We start from the raw sequence: 19,094 nt of genomic DNA, 5'->3' as shown, positions 1-19,094 counted from the left end.
TTGCGCGCGCGGTACAGATCATCTGACAGTGGTGAAAGAATATGCCGAACATTTCAACAATCCATCAAATAATAAGCTGGACACAAGGTGCACACACATGGCACGCATACGCGCAAGGGTTTACTTTAGATGCCCTCAAGATTTTTCAAAGATGCTTCTTAGATATGTCTTGTTTGTTTGTAAAAGTGATATTTACAGCAACTCTGTCAATTTTGGTAGCCAGTGCAAATGTGCCCGCCATTATTTGCTTTGGAGAGTGAGGTTTACAGAGATTTGCCTTTGCAAATATCAAGTTATTATATAGCTACAGTGTGGGCAGTATACATCTGTGGTGCAATAATGTGGGCTGCCATAGATGGAGTGATATATTCCAAATGATAATCTAAATATAGATTCTAATGATAAATGGTAAACGATGTGCAGTCAGTGAAAGTGCCTGTTACATGAAACTTAGAACAAAATCACACTTGGTGTTTTTTAATTCATACAAGTCAAGCAGTCATTTTAAAGTCTATTGAGCTTTATTCAGAATGAAAAACCTGTACAGTTTTAAGTTTACAGAACAGTTACAAATGAAAATATCACAGATAATTTTGTTCGAAATAATATATAATGACAACATTATGATCTCGGTGAACACTGGCAAATTCTTAATACAACTAATACAAGAACACGATAGGTCTCTCCGGGGAAAATATGTTTTGCACTATAAAAGGCATGCATGCTCTGACCTTATACTTGCTCATATATTATCTTGCTATACCATCTCATATAATATTTTGCTTTGAACTTGAGGTATTCACAATAATTTATTAAACAATAGCTGAAAAATATTTGCCCATCTTACTTAGTTAGTATTTTATAATATAATATTTGATGGCTGTCAAGTTTTTAAGTTTTTCTTATCAATTAACAATATAATCATGTTCATCTTGAAAACATAAAATAGCTACAAAATATGTAAAATTCTTATGACCTTTCAATATACGTTTTACCTTAAAACAAAAAATTTTTTCATCAAAAAATGCTTTAATTTATGACAGGAAAACGCCCATTATTAAATCCGAAGACTTACATGTACTTGTTTATTCAAAACATTGCACATTTTATTTTCTATTTTTACAGCATTCTAACATTTGTGCCCAAATGAAAATAAAACAAAATCAACAATGAAAAAAACCACAATGATAATAATGCATAAAGGCAGTATTCAAAAGCATAGACACAAAACATGACTGTTACAATAAACTTTTCTTTAAATATGGTCCACTTCCATCATTCTGCAAGATTGTGATAAAAGGTTATGTTCTGCGCAACTGTACTAGAGTTTATTTACCACTGCCATCCATACAAAGTGTGAGTCACAACCAGTCTACAATATTGTCAATTGTGCCATGCTGGGCTAACTTTCCATTTTCACTATTTGGTCACATCTAATCTACAAATAAGCCATTTATTCAGAGTGTTCATAGCTGAGGAATGCAGTATGACAGTGGTCATTTTAATTATAAGTCCAACACCATGCCTTTCGCACACATGTAACTCTTATCATAAGTTCTAAATATAGTAACAAACACATAAATAAAACCATTATGGTTCATAATGCACTAAATCACCTAAAGATAATGATATAAATAGGAAAATTAGTCCTAAATCATAAATAATACAGGTAAAGATACATCTCCCTGTAGTTTACCAAGTTATATAAAATACTGTGATCAACTTCTAGGATTTCTTCCTTCAAACACAGCATTTAAATCATCTAAACTTTCCTTGAGACAATCTATAAACTCATGTACGTTGGTTTCTGGTGGGTAGTTGGTAACGTTAAAGCCAATTCTCTCATCTTCAACAGAATAACCTACAAAATATAAACATGCTTTCATACATGTATTCAGATGTCTTCAGTTACAATAATGCTCAATGGCGATGGAAAAACAAATATTTCCTATCAAAACCCTGCTTACAAATCAGTAATAAGGAATTGTTTTTCTCCCTGCACTAAATCTTCATTATGTATGAGAGAATGTTATACCTTAAGGTACATCTTAGGATTTTGGCATAATGTACACACATGGTAATATAACACATGTAGTGAGTATCTTACTGCAAAAAATGACATCAGACTTCAGACTTTCACATATTAAATTAAACAAACATATCTGTAACCCTTGTTGTTTTTTTTTACTAGGGTTTTACGTCACATCAACACAGTATAGGTCATTTGGCAATGTTCCAGCACGAACAGGCACCTGAGTGGAACCACCGACTTACCGTAAGCTAGTTGGATAGCTTCCTCACATGAAAGAATCCAAAGTCCCTGTCGGGATTCGAACCCACAGCGGTGAGGGACAAGTGATTTGAAGTCAACGACCTTAACCACTAGGCCACGGATGCTCTGTATCTTAAGTTATTTTTAACTAATTTCATACCCACAGCACTTCATTCAGTGAAGTAAATATAGTGGTGTTGTTTATTTACTTTTAAATCCTGAGTAAAGAGTACTGTAAATATACAATATCCACTTACCTACGCCATACCCATTTTGAGTTACAGCACCAAATCCACCTATAACTACAGAGGGACTACTGAGTGTTGATGTTGATAAGATAATATGATTAATGTTAGCGTATGCTGGATCCTGATACAGCATTGGTACCTTCCCTTCCTGGCCTGCATAATACTTCATAGCAAACAGGTGTCTATCCCAGCCCTGACCTGTAATACAATTTACAGTATATCTTAAGGTAAGACTTCGTAAACTTTTTTTTTTCATTTTGTATAAGCAATCTGGTAGTTTGGTGGTTCTGCCTATACATGTATATGAACGCTGAATCTCAAAACAGTTATGAATCTCAAGATAGTTATGAATCTCAAAACAGTTATGAATCTCAAAACAGTTATGAATCTCAAAACAGTTATGAATCTCAAGACAGTTATGAATCTCAAAACAGTTATATATTTCCTTTTGTGCAAGTAAAAACTGGTTCCAGTGTATGCCTCTTTAATAAAGATTGTTAGTTCAAGTCCTTCATGGATCACAAACAAACATTCTCGTGTCATAGCCGATCTTCTCTGCTTTCATCAAAATTGAGCTAAACAACATTTGTTAAAACATAACCAATGGGAATATGTCTTCAACATTATGGCAAATACATGCATACAGAAATATTTGCATTGTTTCTGGATTTTCTTTGAACTTTAGTGGTAGTTGCAAGTTATCTTTAAAGGGACTGAGCTGGGGCACTTTAAAACAAAAATATGTGCAAAGATAGCTAAGAAATATACTTTGAAATAAATTGAACATCGTAATTTTATGCTTTTCTTAGCCCGATTTGAGTAAAAAGCAAAAGTGTGTGAATGATCTGAAATTTTGCACAAGGATTTATCATTAGTGGTCTACACCTACATCAAATGGTACATTTATCTGGAAAATATTTTCAGTCCTATCATGTCAAAAAACCTCAGTGGAGTCCCTTTAATTAAATTTCAATAATTCTTGGTTTTCATGGTCCTCACCCAGACCTCTTTATTAGTATCTTGTCATATCTTAATCTTAGTAAATCTATTTATATATATCATTATAACTCTAAATTAACTACAAAGATACAGTCCAGTATAATTTGTGTGGTAGAAACATGTGCAATACCCTGTAACAATTTATACTGTCAAAATAGTAGAACCAGCCTGTCTAGCATTCTCTACTGTCCTATATAGCATACAGCAACATATACACAAAGAATTTTTTTTCTTTTCATATATATCCATACACAGAAATGAATTATAGGTATACGAACCCATTGCTGCCTCTTTGGTAAGCTGACCATGGTATTGAGAGCATTGTTCAAGAGCTTCTTTCAAATCCCCCACTGAATATGTATTGTTCTTTTGATTAAACATCTCACACGCTTTCTTTGTTGCTGAATATCAAATGCAAACATTACAGTAACTACAATTTAACTTCAATGTTAATCATTATAATGCTAGAAACAAAGTTTATGTGTTATTAACCATCATCACCTTAAAAACATTGTATCTAAAATGGACTTGTCCATCTTTCATCTTAATAAGACCATTCATTATTTTCAGAGATATTTCAATTTAAGTTTTTTTGTTTTGGTTTTACTGCCCACAGTTAAAGCCATATGGCATCGAAACAGATGATTTTGGTAAACATTGGGTGATACAAACTTTAACAACACCAGTAGTCAAAACCACCTGTCACCTGCTGGAGCTCAGAGATGCACAGACCCCAGTCATTTGAACCCATTTAGTCACCTCTTACAATCACGCAGGGTTAAATAGTGGCTGCAATTCTGATGCCACAACCCGTAAAAGCAATCCTACCCCGACCAAATAGCAAACATGGACGTGCTGACTGATCTTGGTCTGCATTGGTTAAGTGCTTTTTTTGGTTGGGTTTTATATCATACCAACACAGTATAGGTCATATGGCGGCTATACAGCTTTACTTGTGGAGAAAGATCTCAAGTGCCTTTCTGTGCATTATTGAAATCCATTTAATTATATGGCAAGTCATACCATATTTTGGTAAAAAAAGGTGTAAGAATCAGCCAAACATTTCCTCACACTTATTTTCAAACTGTAATGTGAGGGTATTTACCATGAGTTGCTGATCTGATGGTCTCAGTTCTACCATGTCTAAATGCTGCAGTACTACAAGACTCGTATGTGGCTGCTGTCTTACCATACTGTTTGTAATAACCCATCTGTAATATTGTTAAACAAACATGAAATACTATGCAACAGCTAGAAAAAATATATATACATGTATTTATTTCATATATAATAAACTCTCACCACATATGTATATCTCACATATGTAATGTTTGGAAATATAATTGAAGAGATTTGGTTTATACAAATTTATTTTAGTTTGATTGTGTTGGAAGCTATAAGCTCATTGAAACACTCTCGAATCCGTTCCTGGAACCAACCAGTACTAAGCAATGAATGCAAAGTTTCTTGCTCAAGGTAACAACGGCTTGCCCCTGACAGGGTTTGAACCCACGCGGTAAGCAATCCTTAGATTACTAGTCCGACGCGTTAACCACTTGGCCACGCCACCACTTAAAGAAATTTGAAGAGATTTAAGTTGAACAAGAATTTTTTCTTTAAGTACAAAAAGGGGTGTAATTTAGACAAAAACCATGCTTGAGTTATAGGTCTTGTATAGTTTCTTACAGTTATGACCCTGAAGACATATGAGTTAAGTTTTAAGTGAGTTTTTACAGAGATTTACAAGAAATTTACACCTTTACCAAATGTGATGCCTCAGTAATACAAGGGTGCATAGAACAGCCCCAAGAATAGCCCCACTTTTCTTCAAGAAGTCACGCTAATAACAAGAAGCGAATGCCTCAAAATTCCACTGTTCTGTCAGCCTACAGATGTACAGTATGACAGACAGACAACGCCAAATATAATATTCCCCCCACCTCTCACCAACACTAGTAAGTTGAGGAAATAAAATGGAATAAAAATCTTCTTTTTTTTGTAAAGAAAATATGTTTAAGACAATATTCACCTGTATCACAAGTTGTAGCATTGCATCAGGACTGAGCTTCATTTGTTTCAAACTTGTCTTTGTAAATTTATAATATTCTAGATGATCAACATCCAAGCTTGTATATTTTTTCTCATAGCTGGTTTTTGCACTGTTTATATATTCCTTTAATTTTGGATCTAGAGCAAATTCTGTAAAAGAACAATGTAGATGATTTTTCAACTTAGATAAGATTTCAGTATTCAAACAATATTTACCAAGCAAAAGGAACCAAAAGAGCCATAATGGCTCTATATCCATCACTCGAATCTTGATAAATCAGAACCTCATTGTAACGCACAGTTGAGATCTTGTATCTTGGAGACTATTTTTAAAATGTAGAAAAAACAGTATCTCCCAACAAACATTCATATAGAATTTTGATAATTTTGGCCCAGTGGATTAGGGGAAGAAGTTGTTCAAACTGTGAAGACAATGATCAAACACATGGCTGAGCCAGCTGCTCTTGGCCTACACTGTTTTGTCACACTGGTAAAAGTCAGATGCTGCCAAGAGGATAAGGGTTAATTCAAAACTTAAATAATTAGGGCGAAAAAAAAAAATATTATATGTTTCACAGTAAATCGTTACATTCTATTTAATTTATTTGATATATTGGTATATCTGATACATTCTAACACACTTTACACTATTCCCTTATGAAACAGATAGGGCAATCATGTGCATTATTACATAATATATTCACAGTATAAAAAAGAATTCTTACATGTCATATATGACGTCAATAAGCCAAATTACTTCTATTCTCAATAAAGTTCAACATATATTTATCAATTCTCTTTTTTATTAGCATGTTAGAATGGAAATAGATATTAATTTTCCTTGCATTACTGGTCGGAGAGATAACTCTGACTCCTAGATAACCCCGACACTTGATAAATATAATTGTTATAACTTTGTTTTTCAACAAACAAGCACATGGTTACCTAGTACTATAGGAACAGGACAGAATGTGATGATTTTTTATAATTTGGTAAATTTTTTAATGTTTTTCAAATGACCTAAACTTTTCTTAAGCAAAAACTGCTTCAAAACGTTCTTTTAACAAAATTACATTAAGATAATAAGAATTGTAATGACCACAGGCCACTGATCTGGGAAAGATTTTTGAAAAAATAGATAAAAAATATAAGATGTAAAAATAAATTATTGATGCTAATTTTCCAGTCATTTTACTTAAAAATTTAAGTGTAGACTTTATCTACTGTTGTGAGGTAAAAATAACGTGTTTTGTTTACCTCATTCAGAACGTTGGAGAAGTACCAGATTCCATTTTCGTATATAAATTTTGTAGTGTAATTTAAAGTCTTTGAACAGAACTTTGTTTTGGTGGATCAATATTTAAAATATATAGGAAGATACTTAAGATATTGCAAGAAATATGTGATTTAGTGTCGGAGTTATCTCTCCAACCAGTATAGTAAAATAATGTACGGTTTGTCATTGAACATTCAGATGCTTTGTAATTAATCAAAAGAGCTTATCTGCCTTCTCAATTATATTCCTACACATCTGAACTATTGAACATTATTACACTTAAAATTGATATATATTTCGTAAGTGAACAATTTGATTAAATTTGCTTGTTCTTCATTGCAGTTTAAGCTAAAAATCTCCAATACATGATTTGGTTATGTAACCTATGATATCACAAACATAACAAGTTTTATCAATCAATTACCTATATTCTGAACAGTAAGATTTGAATCCACATTAGATGGCACTGTGCCAGGATGGACGAATGGTTTAGTTGTAGACTCTTTCCAGACTTCGTTAAAATATCTCAGAACTGCGACACCATCTCCCCAGGCATGTTCAAAGTTTACAGCTGCTCTCCCATCTTTTGTTAGTATCAAGGAAAAACTTTTATCAAACCATCTGCAAGAATGAAACAAGATACATATATTCAACTTTAAAGTCTCTTGATGATGATTTTTTAAATTTCACTGGTGACATGAAAATGTTCCCATTTTCTAATGCTTGCTTGAACTAGAAATATGTCCAAATACATGGATGCCCCAATATTCAAATGTTTTGTCGGTCCATAGATCCAGTCTGACTGGGTGACAGGACAAATAGGGGAAAAAACAACATAATTTGATATAACCATTATTCTTTGAAATTTGATTTGATAATGATTTTACAAAATTACTTCAGTAAAAAATTTAATAATACTGAATGTCTGTTACTTCGCTTTTCATTGTATAATCCTGACATTTATATGAACTAGATCTATATATACATGACTGCTATCAATCTGTTAGTGATTCCACTATTTTCTCAAATAAAGGCAGTTTGCTGTATTTTAAATTTGACAGGTTATATGGCCATATATAAATGGTTGTCTGCAATATAATCCTCACCTAGCAGTTCAGATAATGTATGCAAGCAACAGGATGATCTTAGTTATGCAATGGACACATGGGAAGATCTTTTGCAGGCTAAGGGTTAATTCAGAATTGACAAAGTTATAAAACATTTTTATTTGCTCACAACACACTCTATATATATATATATATATATATATCTCCTTACAAGAGGTATGAATCACACCAACCTGTTTGTTCCATCCCCATGTAGGAAGTTTCTAGTAATCTCGTTAGGATCTTCTGGCGTGGTATCATCTAGTACCAGTAAAAATAGGGCGGAGTCTACAAGTTTCATGTAACCTTCGTTCATCACCCCTGATGAAAAGAAAGCTGATTCATTCATATCCCCTGTCGAAAAAATGTTCATTTACTTTTACTATCTGGAAATGCTAATTTAAATCTATATCATATGTATTCTAAATGCCCATTTTAAACATTGTTGACAGCAATATTAACACTATATCTAAACCAGCAAATAAAGGATGTATACGTTTTTTTTGGGAACAAAATCCTGCAGTTATTGTTCCTCTTAGCAAGTCCTTTCTTGTTATGTCTTGCAATAATATAAGGATATTTAGTGCCACTTGACGTTATCAAGAGTATCACACTATTGCCCTGTGTCAACCTGTGGAGCAATCCCTTAACATGAAACACAATGCACTATTCTCTCCACATGCAAGTACTACTCTAAAACCAGATACACATAGATAACTGTGTTTATATATAGATACCTGCGTTACAGAGCTGTGTTCTCACAGTTGCCCATTTATCTCTGTCCATTGTTGTGAGTACACCGAGGGCATTCTCATTGGCTGGGCGTGGATCATTCAATATATGCTTAATGTGCGACATAATTATCTCTGGAGTGACAATATTTCCTGGAAAATATACAAAAGTAAGAGTCAATCTTTTTTTGGCCATCAATCAATACCTTTATTGTCAATCTATAGAAGGTTAAGACTATAACTAAAATATGTTGTATTCGTTCACATTAAAAATTGCTTAATCAAAACCAAAATTGTTACTTAATGCCTCCAGATTCATGCAAATTTTTGAAAATGTATTAAAAAGTACAATATTATTATTATAAAGTGAACAAAGAAATAAATATGTGCAAAATTGGCCAAACAAAGAAATAAACAAAATAATTTTACCATCTTTATCTATGGCATCAAATAGGTACATGTGACCTTTTCTCATGACTAGCATGTGCTTGGCTGAGCTGTCTGTGAACAGCACATCTTTACCATGTCTGTAATAACAAATACATGTATAGCAAGAAATATATCAACGTCACTTTTTAATAAAATACACTTGGTATTACTTTCATATGTATATTTTCACATGCAAAAATACTGGATCTGGTGACAAACATTACTATACATTTATACAAGTCATGAACATTGTATTTTGATCTTTAAAAAAAACAAGCATATGTCCCATATCAAAAATTCAAAAGCTAGATAAGACTCACTGATAATCTCACTTGATCAATGATGCCTCACTATCTAAGCAAAGTCTCAATTTTGAAAAATGAAGTCTTATGGTGTTAAATGAACCTTCTAATTACCAAAGCAGTAGTACTGATGCTTTTTTCATCATCATTTTTGGGATGGATCGTAGTTTGCCAAATAGAAAATATTTGTTTAAAAAATTAGGGTTAAACTGTTATTTAAAGGAACAAGAGCAATTAGTGATCGATGATAGCTGGAGTTTTTAAGCTACTGTCTGGACAAGTTTTGTGATGATGGATAGACAGACATGCAACCAAAATGAGATAAAGGGCCATTTCTTTTGTTATTTTCTTTAGTTTAAAAGAGGGTCATTGGCCTTTTATTCTGTTGTTATAAAATGAACTCTATTGTTCTGTTTTGCTATGTTTACAGTTAAATCGCCCCCTCTCAATTTTCGGTAGTGTCGACAGACAAATGACAGAGAAATAATCAATATATGCCAAAACTAATCTGATGCAGGCAACACAAAAACAAGAGGGCCATAATGGCCCTGAGTCACTCACCAGAAACAACTGCTTTTCAGTGTTAGAATGGCAATATATTCTAATATTAAATTTGAGCATAGAATATGTTTAAACAATAATTTGAAAAAATGGAATGACCTGGGGGTATTTAAGCTTTAGCTTAAACCAAGCTAATCAAATTAATATGAGCAAACTTGATAAAAGACTACCTAAAAATGCTACAAAGTTTGGTGATCATCTTTCAATTATTTCAGTAGGAAATGATGTTCGAAGGTTTTTTCTATTTTTAGCTTTAGTGGCCCCTAAAAGGGGCTAATCAAATAAATATAAGCAAACTTGATAAAAAAGTACCCAAGAATGCTACAGACAAAGTTTGGTGATCATCCATCAATTGGTTCTGAAGTAGCTAAATGGGGCCAATCAAATGAATATGAGCAAACTTGATAAAAGATTACCCAAGAATGCTACAGACAACGTTTGGTGATCATCCATTAATTAGTTCTGTAGGAGAAGATGTTTAAACGTATTTCTATTTTTAATTTTAGCGGCCCCTAAAAGGGGCCAATCAAATTAATATGAGCAAACTCAATAAAAGACAAGCCAATAATGCTACAGACAAAGTTTGGTGATCATCCATCAATTAGTTCTGTAGCAATAAATGTTTAAATGTATATCTATTTTTAATTTTAGCGGCCCCTAAAAGGGGCCAATCAAAATAATATGAGCAAACTTGATAAAAGACTACCCAACAATGCTTCAGACAAAGTTTGGTGATCATCCATCCATTAGTTCTGTAGAAATAGACATTTAAAGGTATTTCTATTTTTAGCTTAAGCGGCCCCTAAAAGGGGCTAATCAAATTAATATGAGCAAACTTGATAAAAGACTACCCAAGAATGCTACAGACAAAGTTTGGTGATCATCCATCAATTAGTTCTCTAGAAATAGACATTTAAAGGTATTTCTATTTTTAGCTTTTGCGGCCCCTAAAAGGGGCCAATCAAAATAATATTAGCAAACTTGATAAAAGACTACCCAAGAATGCTACAGACAAAGTTTGGTGATCATCCATCAATTAGTTCTCTAGAAATAGACATTTAACGGTATTTCTATTTTTAGCTTTAGCGGCCCCTAAAAGGGGCCAATCAAATTAATATGAGCAAACTTGATAAAAGACTACCCAAGAATGCTACAAACAAAATTTGGTGATCATCCATCAATTAGTTTTGTAGGAGAAGATGTTTAAAGGTTTTTCTATTTATAGTCCTAGAGACCACTAAAAGGGGCCAATCACAATAATATAAGCAAACTTGATAAAAGACCACCTAATAATGCTACAGACAAAGTTTGGTGATCATCCATCAATTAGTTCTCTAGAAGTAGGCATTTAAAGGTATTTCTTTTTTTAGTTTTTGCGGCCCTTAAAAGGGGCCAATCAAATTTATATGAGCAAACTTGATAAATCACTACCCAAGATAGCTACAGACAAAGTTTAATGATCATCCATCCATTAGTTCTGTAGAAGAAGATGTTTAAAGGTTTTTCTATTTTTAGCTCTGCTGACCCCTAAAAGGGGCCAATCAAATTAAAATGAGCAAACTTGATAAGACACTACCCAAGAATGCTACAGACAAAGTTTGGTGATCACCCATCCATTAGTTCTGTAGAAGAAGATGTTTAAAGGTTTTTCTATTTTTAGCTCTGCTGACCCCTAAAAGGGGCCAATTGGAATGACATGAGCAAATTCAAGTGTGACTGTCACAAGGATGCTACAGACCAAATTTGAAGTAAATCTGCCCAGTAGTTTCAGAGAAGAAGAAGATTGTTGACGCATGACGACGGACGACGGAGCATCCCCCTTTGATACTAATAGCTCACCCTGGGCCTTCGGCTCTGGTGAGCTAAAAAAAGCTGCAACAACCTCAAAATAATATATTTCATAATAATTTAAAAATTTTGGACTCTGTTTTTAAAAATTGTAGTTTCTGCCATTTGAAACAGGCCTTTTTTTAACTTGTCTAAAGATATAGAAACACCCACAATGAGCAATAGTTGTAAACTAATAACAACACCCTGTACATGAAAAAGATACAAATGAAACAAGATCAGTTGCATACTTTGGGATCCTAGTAGAGTTAAACAGGTTTGGATATTGGCTCATGTCTAGTGGAAATGCCTTGTACCAGTATGCTCCATAGAAAGAAACTGCCTTAGGCAACATTCTGAAATAAATGATACAAAATATATGAATATTGTTTTAAGCCAAAATATATAAGCACAATTATACACTGTACAGCTATGACATTCTTCAGTTCTTTTGACAATAACTGTGAATAAAATAAGTAAATAAAAAGTAAGGTTAGAAGTCAGGCTACAATATACAAACAATATCTGTGAATTGAATGTCACTTTAAGGTATTACCACCCTAATGGGCACTATAAGGAACTAAAAACTTGACATCATAGGTCAGGTATATACCTTAAAGTACACCTGTATGCAAAATTTAAACAAAGTTTACCATATGGAAATCAAGATATGGCCACTTTTCTGAACTCAAGCTAGGATGTTATGAGGGCCCTTTTTTAAGAAATGAGGAACCTTTAAATAATCTGCAATAACATTCTTATGAAAAATGTTTTCCCATTAATTTTTGGTAAGAAACTAATAGTACCATTTCAGCTAACAATCCACATAAGCAAAATTATGGTTTCTACTTAAAATTTATGAAATCTGTATAAACATGTTACCCTACCCCACCCATTTTTACCACGTGTCTGACCATTTGCCTACTTAGGGAGCCTGATTTAAAAAATCCTTAAAATTTACCCAAATGCGTGCCTGTTTTCAAAGTTTCCCTAAATTTTTAAGGAAGTATATTGGTTGATCTTGTAAAATATGAAATACTTTTACCGTCCAGTTTTGATTTTATTACACTTTGAAAATATCAGGTACCATATTTATTACTAGATTTTGCATAATTTAGCCAATAAATACCTATATAAATTAAAAAATCAAAATTAAACACTTTTTTCTTTCCAAATGGGACATGAAAGATACATAAATAATGTTAAAAGAAAACAAGAACGTGTTTGTTAAACACAAATGCCCCCGGCTCAGATTCTTGTCAGTAGCAATACTTCATAAATGTTTACCCATTCACTCAGTTATGGACAGAAAAATCACCAAAAAATTGTAAACACAAGTTTTATAGCTTGACAAAGTCATGGCATTTTGTAATTGTGAAAAATATAAGTTGCCAAGTCATTGCTCTGACTTGTGAAGTTGAAAAATATTCAACTTCATGCAAGTTATCTTCCTACCAAATACGAAATACATCTGTCATTAAATAAAGGCTGTATGGGCAAAAGTGTAAAAATCTATTTTGAGCACTGGTGACCTTGACCAAACTGACCCCTAACTCTATCCAAAAGAAGAATACCATGTAAGTTATCTTCCTACCAAATATGAAATACATCTGTCAATAAATAAAGGCTGTATGGGCAAAAGTGTAAAAATCTATTTTTAGCACTTGTGACCTTGACCCAACTGACCCCTTACTCCATCCAAAGGAAGAATACCATGCAAGTTATCTTCCTACCAAATATGAAATACAACTGTCAATAAATAAAAGCTGTATGGGCAAAAGTGTAAAAATCTATTTTTAGCACAAGTGACCTTGACCCACTGATCCCTACCCCAATCAAAAGGATGAATACCATGCAAGTTATCTTCCTACTAAATATAAAATATATCTGTCACTTAATAAAGGCTGTATGAGCAAATGTGTAAAAATCTATTTTTAGCACTGGTGACCTTGACCCAACTGACCACTAACTCCATCAAAGTTTATGTTTCTATCAATTATAAATAACATCTGTCTATAGAATAAGGTCAATACACCTGTAAAAATGTAAAAATCTATTTTTAACATTGGTGACCTTGACATTGGTAACATTGACCTTGACCCAAAATGACCCCATACTACACCCAAAGAAGGAGGTGTTTGTATTAAACTAAGACATCAACTAAAAAATAAAGGCTGTATGAGCAAAAAGGTATATATTTATTTTTTAAACCAGTGACCTTGACCTTGACCCTAGAGACCGCTTACTCTAAAAAAAATTAGAGGACCATCAAAGGTATCCACCTACTAAATATGAAAGATATCAGTAAAGAAATTAAGCAATTAGGAGAAATTTAAGATAAATCCAACTTGCCGAAATAGGTTAACCAGACAAGGCCCTATTTTCAAAGTGAAAAAAGGGAAATAACTGGGAAATATGGATGACACAGTTATATAACTTGGCAATATCATGTGTTTTGTATTGATAAGAAAGTGTGGAAAATATAAAGCCATTAGTATAGATAGAACTTAAGATATTTCCAAATTGCCGTTTTAGGTTAACCATTATTCATTTTCTAAGTGCTGAAAAGGGCAATAACTTGGTAAATATGAAAGCCAGAGTTATGAAACTTGCCCAGATTGTGTACTTTGTATTGATTAGTAAGTGTGTAAACTTAGAAGCCATTGGTCAAGTAGAACTTAAGAAAAATCCAACTTGCCGTTCTAGGTTAACCTCGTACGGACGGACGGTTCAATCACTATATGCCCGGGGGCATAAAAAGAAAGAACAAGAGGGCCATGATGGCCCTGAAGTCGCTCACCTGTATATAGGCCCCCGGAGTGGGGCCAGTTTTAACCCCAGGGCTTTTATTTGAACAAACTTGGTAGACACCCATTAGAAGATGTTTCATGCTAAACATCTAAGGTCTAGCTGGTCAAGTTTTTTCTTTACACATAATTATTGTTAAAAACAAAGACACACCTGGGGCAGGGCCAATTTTGACCCAAGGGCTTTTATTAAAACAATCTTTGTAGACACTTACTTGAAAATGTTTCATGCTTAATATCTAAACTCTAGCTATTCAGGTTTTTTCAAAGAAGTTTTTTAAGTTTTTGCTATACACATAAAAGGAAAATCAATGTCCCCCGGTGCGGGGCCAATTTTGACCCCAGTGCTTTTATTTGAACAAACTTTGTAGACACTCACTAGAAGATGCTTCGTGCTTAATATCTAAACTCAAGCTATTTGAGTTTTTTCAAAGAAGATTTTTTAAGTTTTTGTTATACATATATAAGGAAAATCAATGACCCCGGGGTGGGGCCAATTTTGACCCCAGGGCTCTTATTTGAACAAACTTGGTAGACATCCATTAGAACATGTATCATGCTAAATATCTAAGCTCTAGCTCTTTCGGTTCTTTAAAAGAAGATTTTTCAAGTTTTAACAATATGCATATAGGGAAAATCAATGACCCCCTGGGGCGGGGCCAATTTTGACCCCAGGACTTTTATTTGAACAAACTTGGTAGACACCCATTAGAAGATGTTTCATGCTAAATATCTTAGCTATAGCTCTTTGGGTTCTTTAAAAGAGGAGTTTTTAAGTTTTTACTATATGCATATTGGGAAAATCAATGACCCCCTGGGGCGGGGCCAATTTTGACCCCTGGGCTTTTATTTGAACAAACTTGGTAGACACTCACTAGAAGATGTTTCATGCCAAATTATCTTAGCTCTAGCTCTTTTGGTTTTTTAGAAGAAGATATTTAAAGTTTTTTCTTTTGGTTGCCATGGCAACCAGAGTTCTGCATGGAATTAAATTCTTTGAACAATTTTTAAAGGTGACCACCAAAGGAACATTCCTGTGAAGTTTGGATGGAATCGGCTTTGTGGTTTATAAGGAGATGTCATTTAAAGTATAAGTTTAAGGACGACGGACAGACGACGGACAGACGAAAAGCGATCACAAAAGCTCACCCTGTCACTTTGTGACAGGTGAGCTAAAAAAAAGTGGACCCTTCTGGGGATTGAACCCACCACCCTCATTTTGATGTAGTTAACAGTAGTTCTAGCCTATTTGAATACTCTTCAAAGTGGAGGTAATGCATTAGGATGGTAATACTTTAAAGAATGATTGGTATGCTTTTACACTTTAATAAAATTTTATCAGCAGCCTTAAGACTGCAAATGGGGACCACAAAAGGGTCAATATGGCAGAAGATTTTCAATAATCAAATTAATATGAGCAAACTTTATAAAAGACTACCCAAGAATGATCATCCATCAATTAGTTCTGTAGTAGAAGATGTTTATAGGTTTTTCTATTTTTAGCTCTGTTGACCCCTAAAAGGGACCAATTGAAATGACATGAGCAAATTCAAGTGTGACTGTCACAAGGATGCTACAGACCAAACTTGAAGTAAATCTGCCCAGCAGTTTCAGAGAAGAAGACGATTGTTGACGCAAGATGACGGACGCCGGAGTATCCCCCTTTGATACTAATAGCTCACCCTGAGCCTTCGGCTCTGGTGAGCTAATAACAGCATGTGTAATGATATTCCTCACAGTTTCATATTTCACAAATGAGCTTTTGCTGTTTTACCTGACAAACTTCCTGAACTGCAAGGTGTCACTTTGTTTTGGATTCAGGTGATAAACATCTGGCTCCAACAAGTTAGCTCTGTAAGTCTTCATGAAACGTAGGGAAGACATTACCAAGTTGGTAGCTCTCACTAACTGAAACATGATCATTAATTTATGATTCTTCATCCCCAAGTTAACTGATATCTTATCAACAATACTTGTTCCTAAAACACAAATGCCCTGTTTCAGGCTGTTTGTAATATGTGAGAAATTTAAAGAAATTGAATTATTTTTAACTAACAGAATTTATACACCTGATTATCATGTATTTTCTTTTCGTGTAATATTATACCATCAGGATATCTCCCAAAGACAAAAAATTACTTAGTATAAATGAATCCTAAAATTTAAGTGAAATATTTGTGAATGAAATATAAAGTATATTGAGAACCCAGTCTAATTATTATAGGTTAATGTTCTTTGGTAATCATTTACAAAAAATAATGGGTCATGAGTGTTGATTTACCAAAGTAAATGTGTAACAATTCATTTGAAAAACTGCAATCCTATTGGACAAAATATAATATTAAACACTAATATACCATTAATACACAATAAGTACAATAAAATTTAACTGCAAATGAAAAAAGTTTTAAACAAATATTTTACTCTTCATATGTGCTCTATAATTGATATTCTTAAAGGAACTCCACTGAGGTTTTTTGAAATGACTAAATATGACTTATTTTTTTCATTGAGTGATATGGAAATAAGTATTTCATGAGTGGTGGTAGCTACCATTGAAATATGATAATATTCATATCACAAGATGAAACTAAATACTGTATTTATAAAAAAAAACTTGAATTTTCTGTTTATCATACACATTTTTCTCTTTTTAGACATTACAATTGGAAAGACTTCCCCTTAAATTTTGAGTTTTTGCCAAATTTAGAAGAAAGTATTCCTGCAAGACACCAGTGAAAATATGAAAAATATGTTTCACTGCAGTGGGAAATAAATTTTTACAGCGAAAATACGGATAACGAAAATACGCATTTTATTTCATCAACATTTCTCATTATTTCATTTATAAGTATATAATAAGTAATCTTATCAATACAATGGTGTCTGTTCCATACCTGATCCATATATTCTGGTTTAGGGTCATCAGTGAAGGTAATAAATGGATTGTGGGTCAAGGAAACTGGGCGACGATCTTTCAAGTACATGTCAAACCATGGCTCTGTTGAAAAATAAAGTCTTTCTTATGAATATATTAATGTATTCTCATACATTCAAGTTAGTAATAGATAAATAATCTTGTACATACTTTCAAATATATTACAAATCACGATTCTGTCAAAAAAATCTATTCTTTTAAATGTATTTCAAACCATTAACAAATAGATACATATTTTTTGGCTTTTTAATATATTTCAAACCATTGGTAGGTTAATAAATAAATCAATAGGTGTGCAAAGATTAAGTAAAGCAGCATGCCTCCAAATTCATGCCAATTATCATGAAAATTTTGAAAATCTATTTAAAAGTAAAATACTACGAAATAAACAAAGAAAGTAATTCTCACACTATAAATGGCCTTGCAACCAACATAAATTACAAAAAAAGAGGTCAAAATATGTGAAAATAGAGTAGTAGTATGGTGATATATATTGAAAAATCAGTCTTTAGTCACACATAACACGCAAAAAAAATTATTGAGTCTTGAATATTTTTATGTCTCTTAAAATCTTAGGACATTTTACCCAAGTTTGATTTAATCGAAATATTTTGGCTCATCTGGTGGCATGCAGCTTTAATTCACTGCGGGTCACCTTAGGGCAATAACTGGTTAACTCCTATTAAATTTAGGACTTACCCCATATCGCACTTAAGTGACATGCTTTGAATAAATTATTTTTGACCTCAATCGGAGCATGATATAATTATAACAAAACCACAAGTTTGTAAATAAATACATCATATTCTTGTACTCAAACCATGGGTCTGTTAAATTCATGTGGATAATCAATAATAATAGAACTTACCTGATATGTAACTGGTGTGCTTGTTTTGTTTGTCTCTTTGCACAAGCTGTTCATGGAGCTCTAAAATAAAGACGAAAATGGATAAAATGGTGTGGAATGCAAAATAATTTGCAATAAAGGTATCAAAATGTATAACAAGTGATATTTTGACTTCAATACAAAATACTAAATCCTAGTAACTGAACTGAAAGCCAAAAGATGGCTCAGGTATCTCATCAGTGAACTGTAATAAGACACTTTTTTGGGTGAGTACAATAGCTCTCCCTATTTTTGCTTATAGTAGAGTGTTATTTAGTTGAGCAAAAAATAAAAGTATTTTTACTCTTCATGGACCTTTAAACATTTATGCAAATATTGTGTTCGGTTTTAGTAACCACAATGACACAGTACTTGCATTGTGAAGAAATAGACTTATTATAAAAATCTGGAAGAAGGGTGATCCCGCGGAAGCATTAATCACAACAAAATTACATGAAAATTGCAGACTCAGTTTGATTGAGTCTGTACATGAGGGTTAATGAATTAGTGTAATATCCCTCACACCCTCTAACACCGACTTAAGGGGTACACAATTTTCAACACTTTCAAAGTGCTTGGAAATCAATGATCCCAAACATATTGGTCTTATATCCTTTTCCTTCTCTCAGCAAGGAATTTCATCAACTAACTTTTTGGTTGGCT

General features: G+C 33.1%; 1 protein-coding gene across 1 annotated transcript; it reads right to left on the bottom strand.

Moving 5' to 3' along the window:
- Positions 1-502: 502 nt before the first annotated feature.
- LOC132756866 (carnitine O-palmitoyltransferase 2, mitochondrial-like) lies at positions 503-18,563 on the bottom strand (the record flags this gene model as incomplete). Its single annotated transcript, XM_060748011.1, has 13 exons — positions 503-1,861; positions 2,530-2,718; positions 3,798-3,920; positions 4,625-4,730; positions 5,549-5,718; positions 7,269-7,465; positions 8,145-8,304; positions 8,688-8,834; positions 9,111-9,208; positions 12,052-12,156; positions 16,382-16,515; positions 17,505-17,608; positions 18,414-18,563. Coding segments are annotated over 13 exons (1,826 nt in total), but the record flags the coding sequence as incomplete, so codon positions are not given.
- Between the last annotated feature and the right edge of the window lie 531 nt (positions 18,564-19,094).

Source organism: Ruditapes philippinarum, unplaced genomic scaffold (genome assembly GCF_026571515.1).
Source record: "Ruditapes philippinarum isolate M1 unplaced genomic scaffold, ASM2657151v2 ctg16022_1_1_1_1, whole genome shotgun sequence".
NCBI classification, from domain to species: Eukaryota; Metazoa; Mollusca; class Bivalvia; order Venerida; family Veneridae; genus Ruditapes; species Ruditapes philippinarum.
Note: the sequence above shows the minus strand (reverse complement) of the source record. Positions and strands in the feature narration are given on the sequence as shown.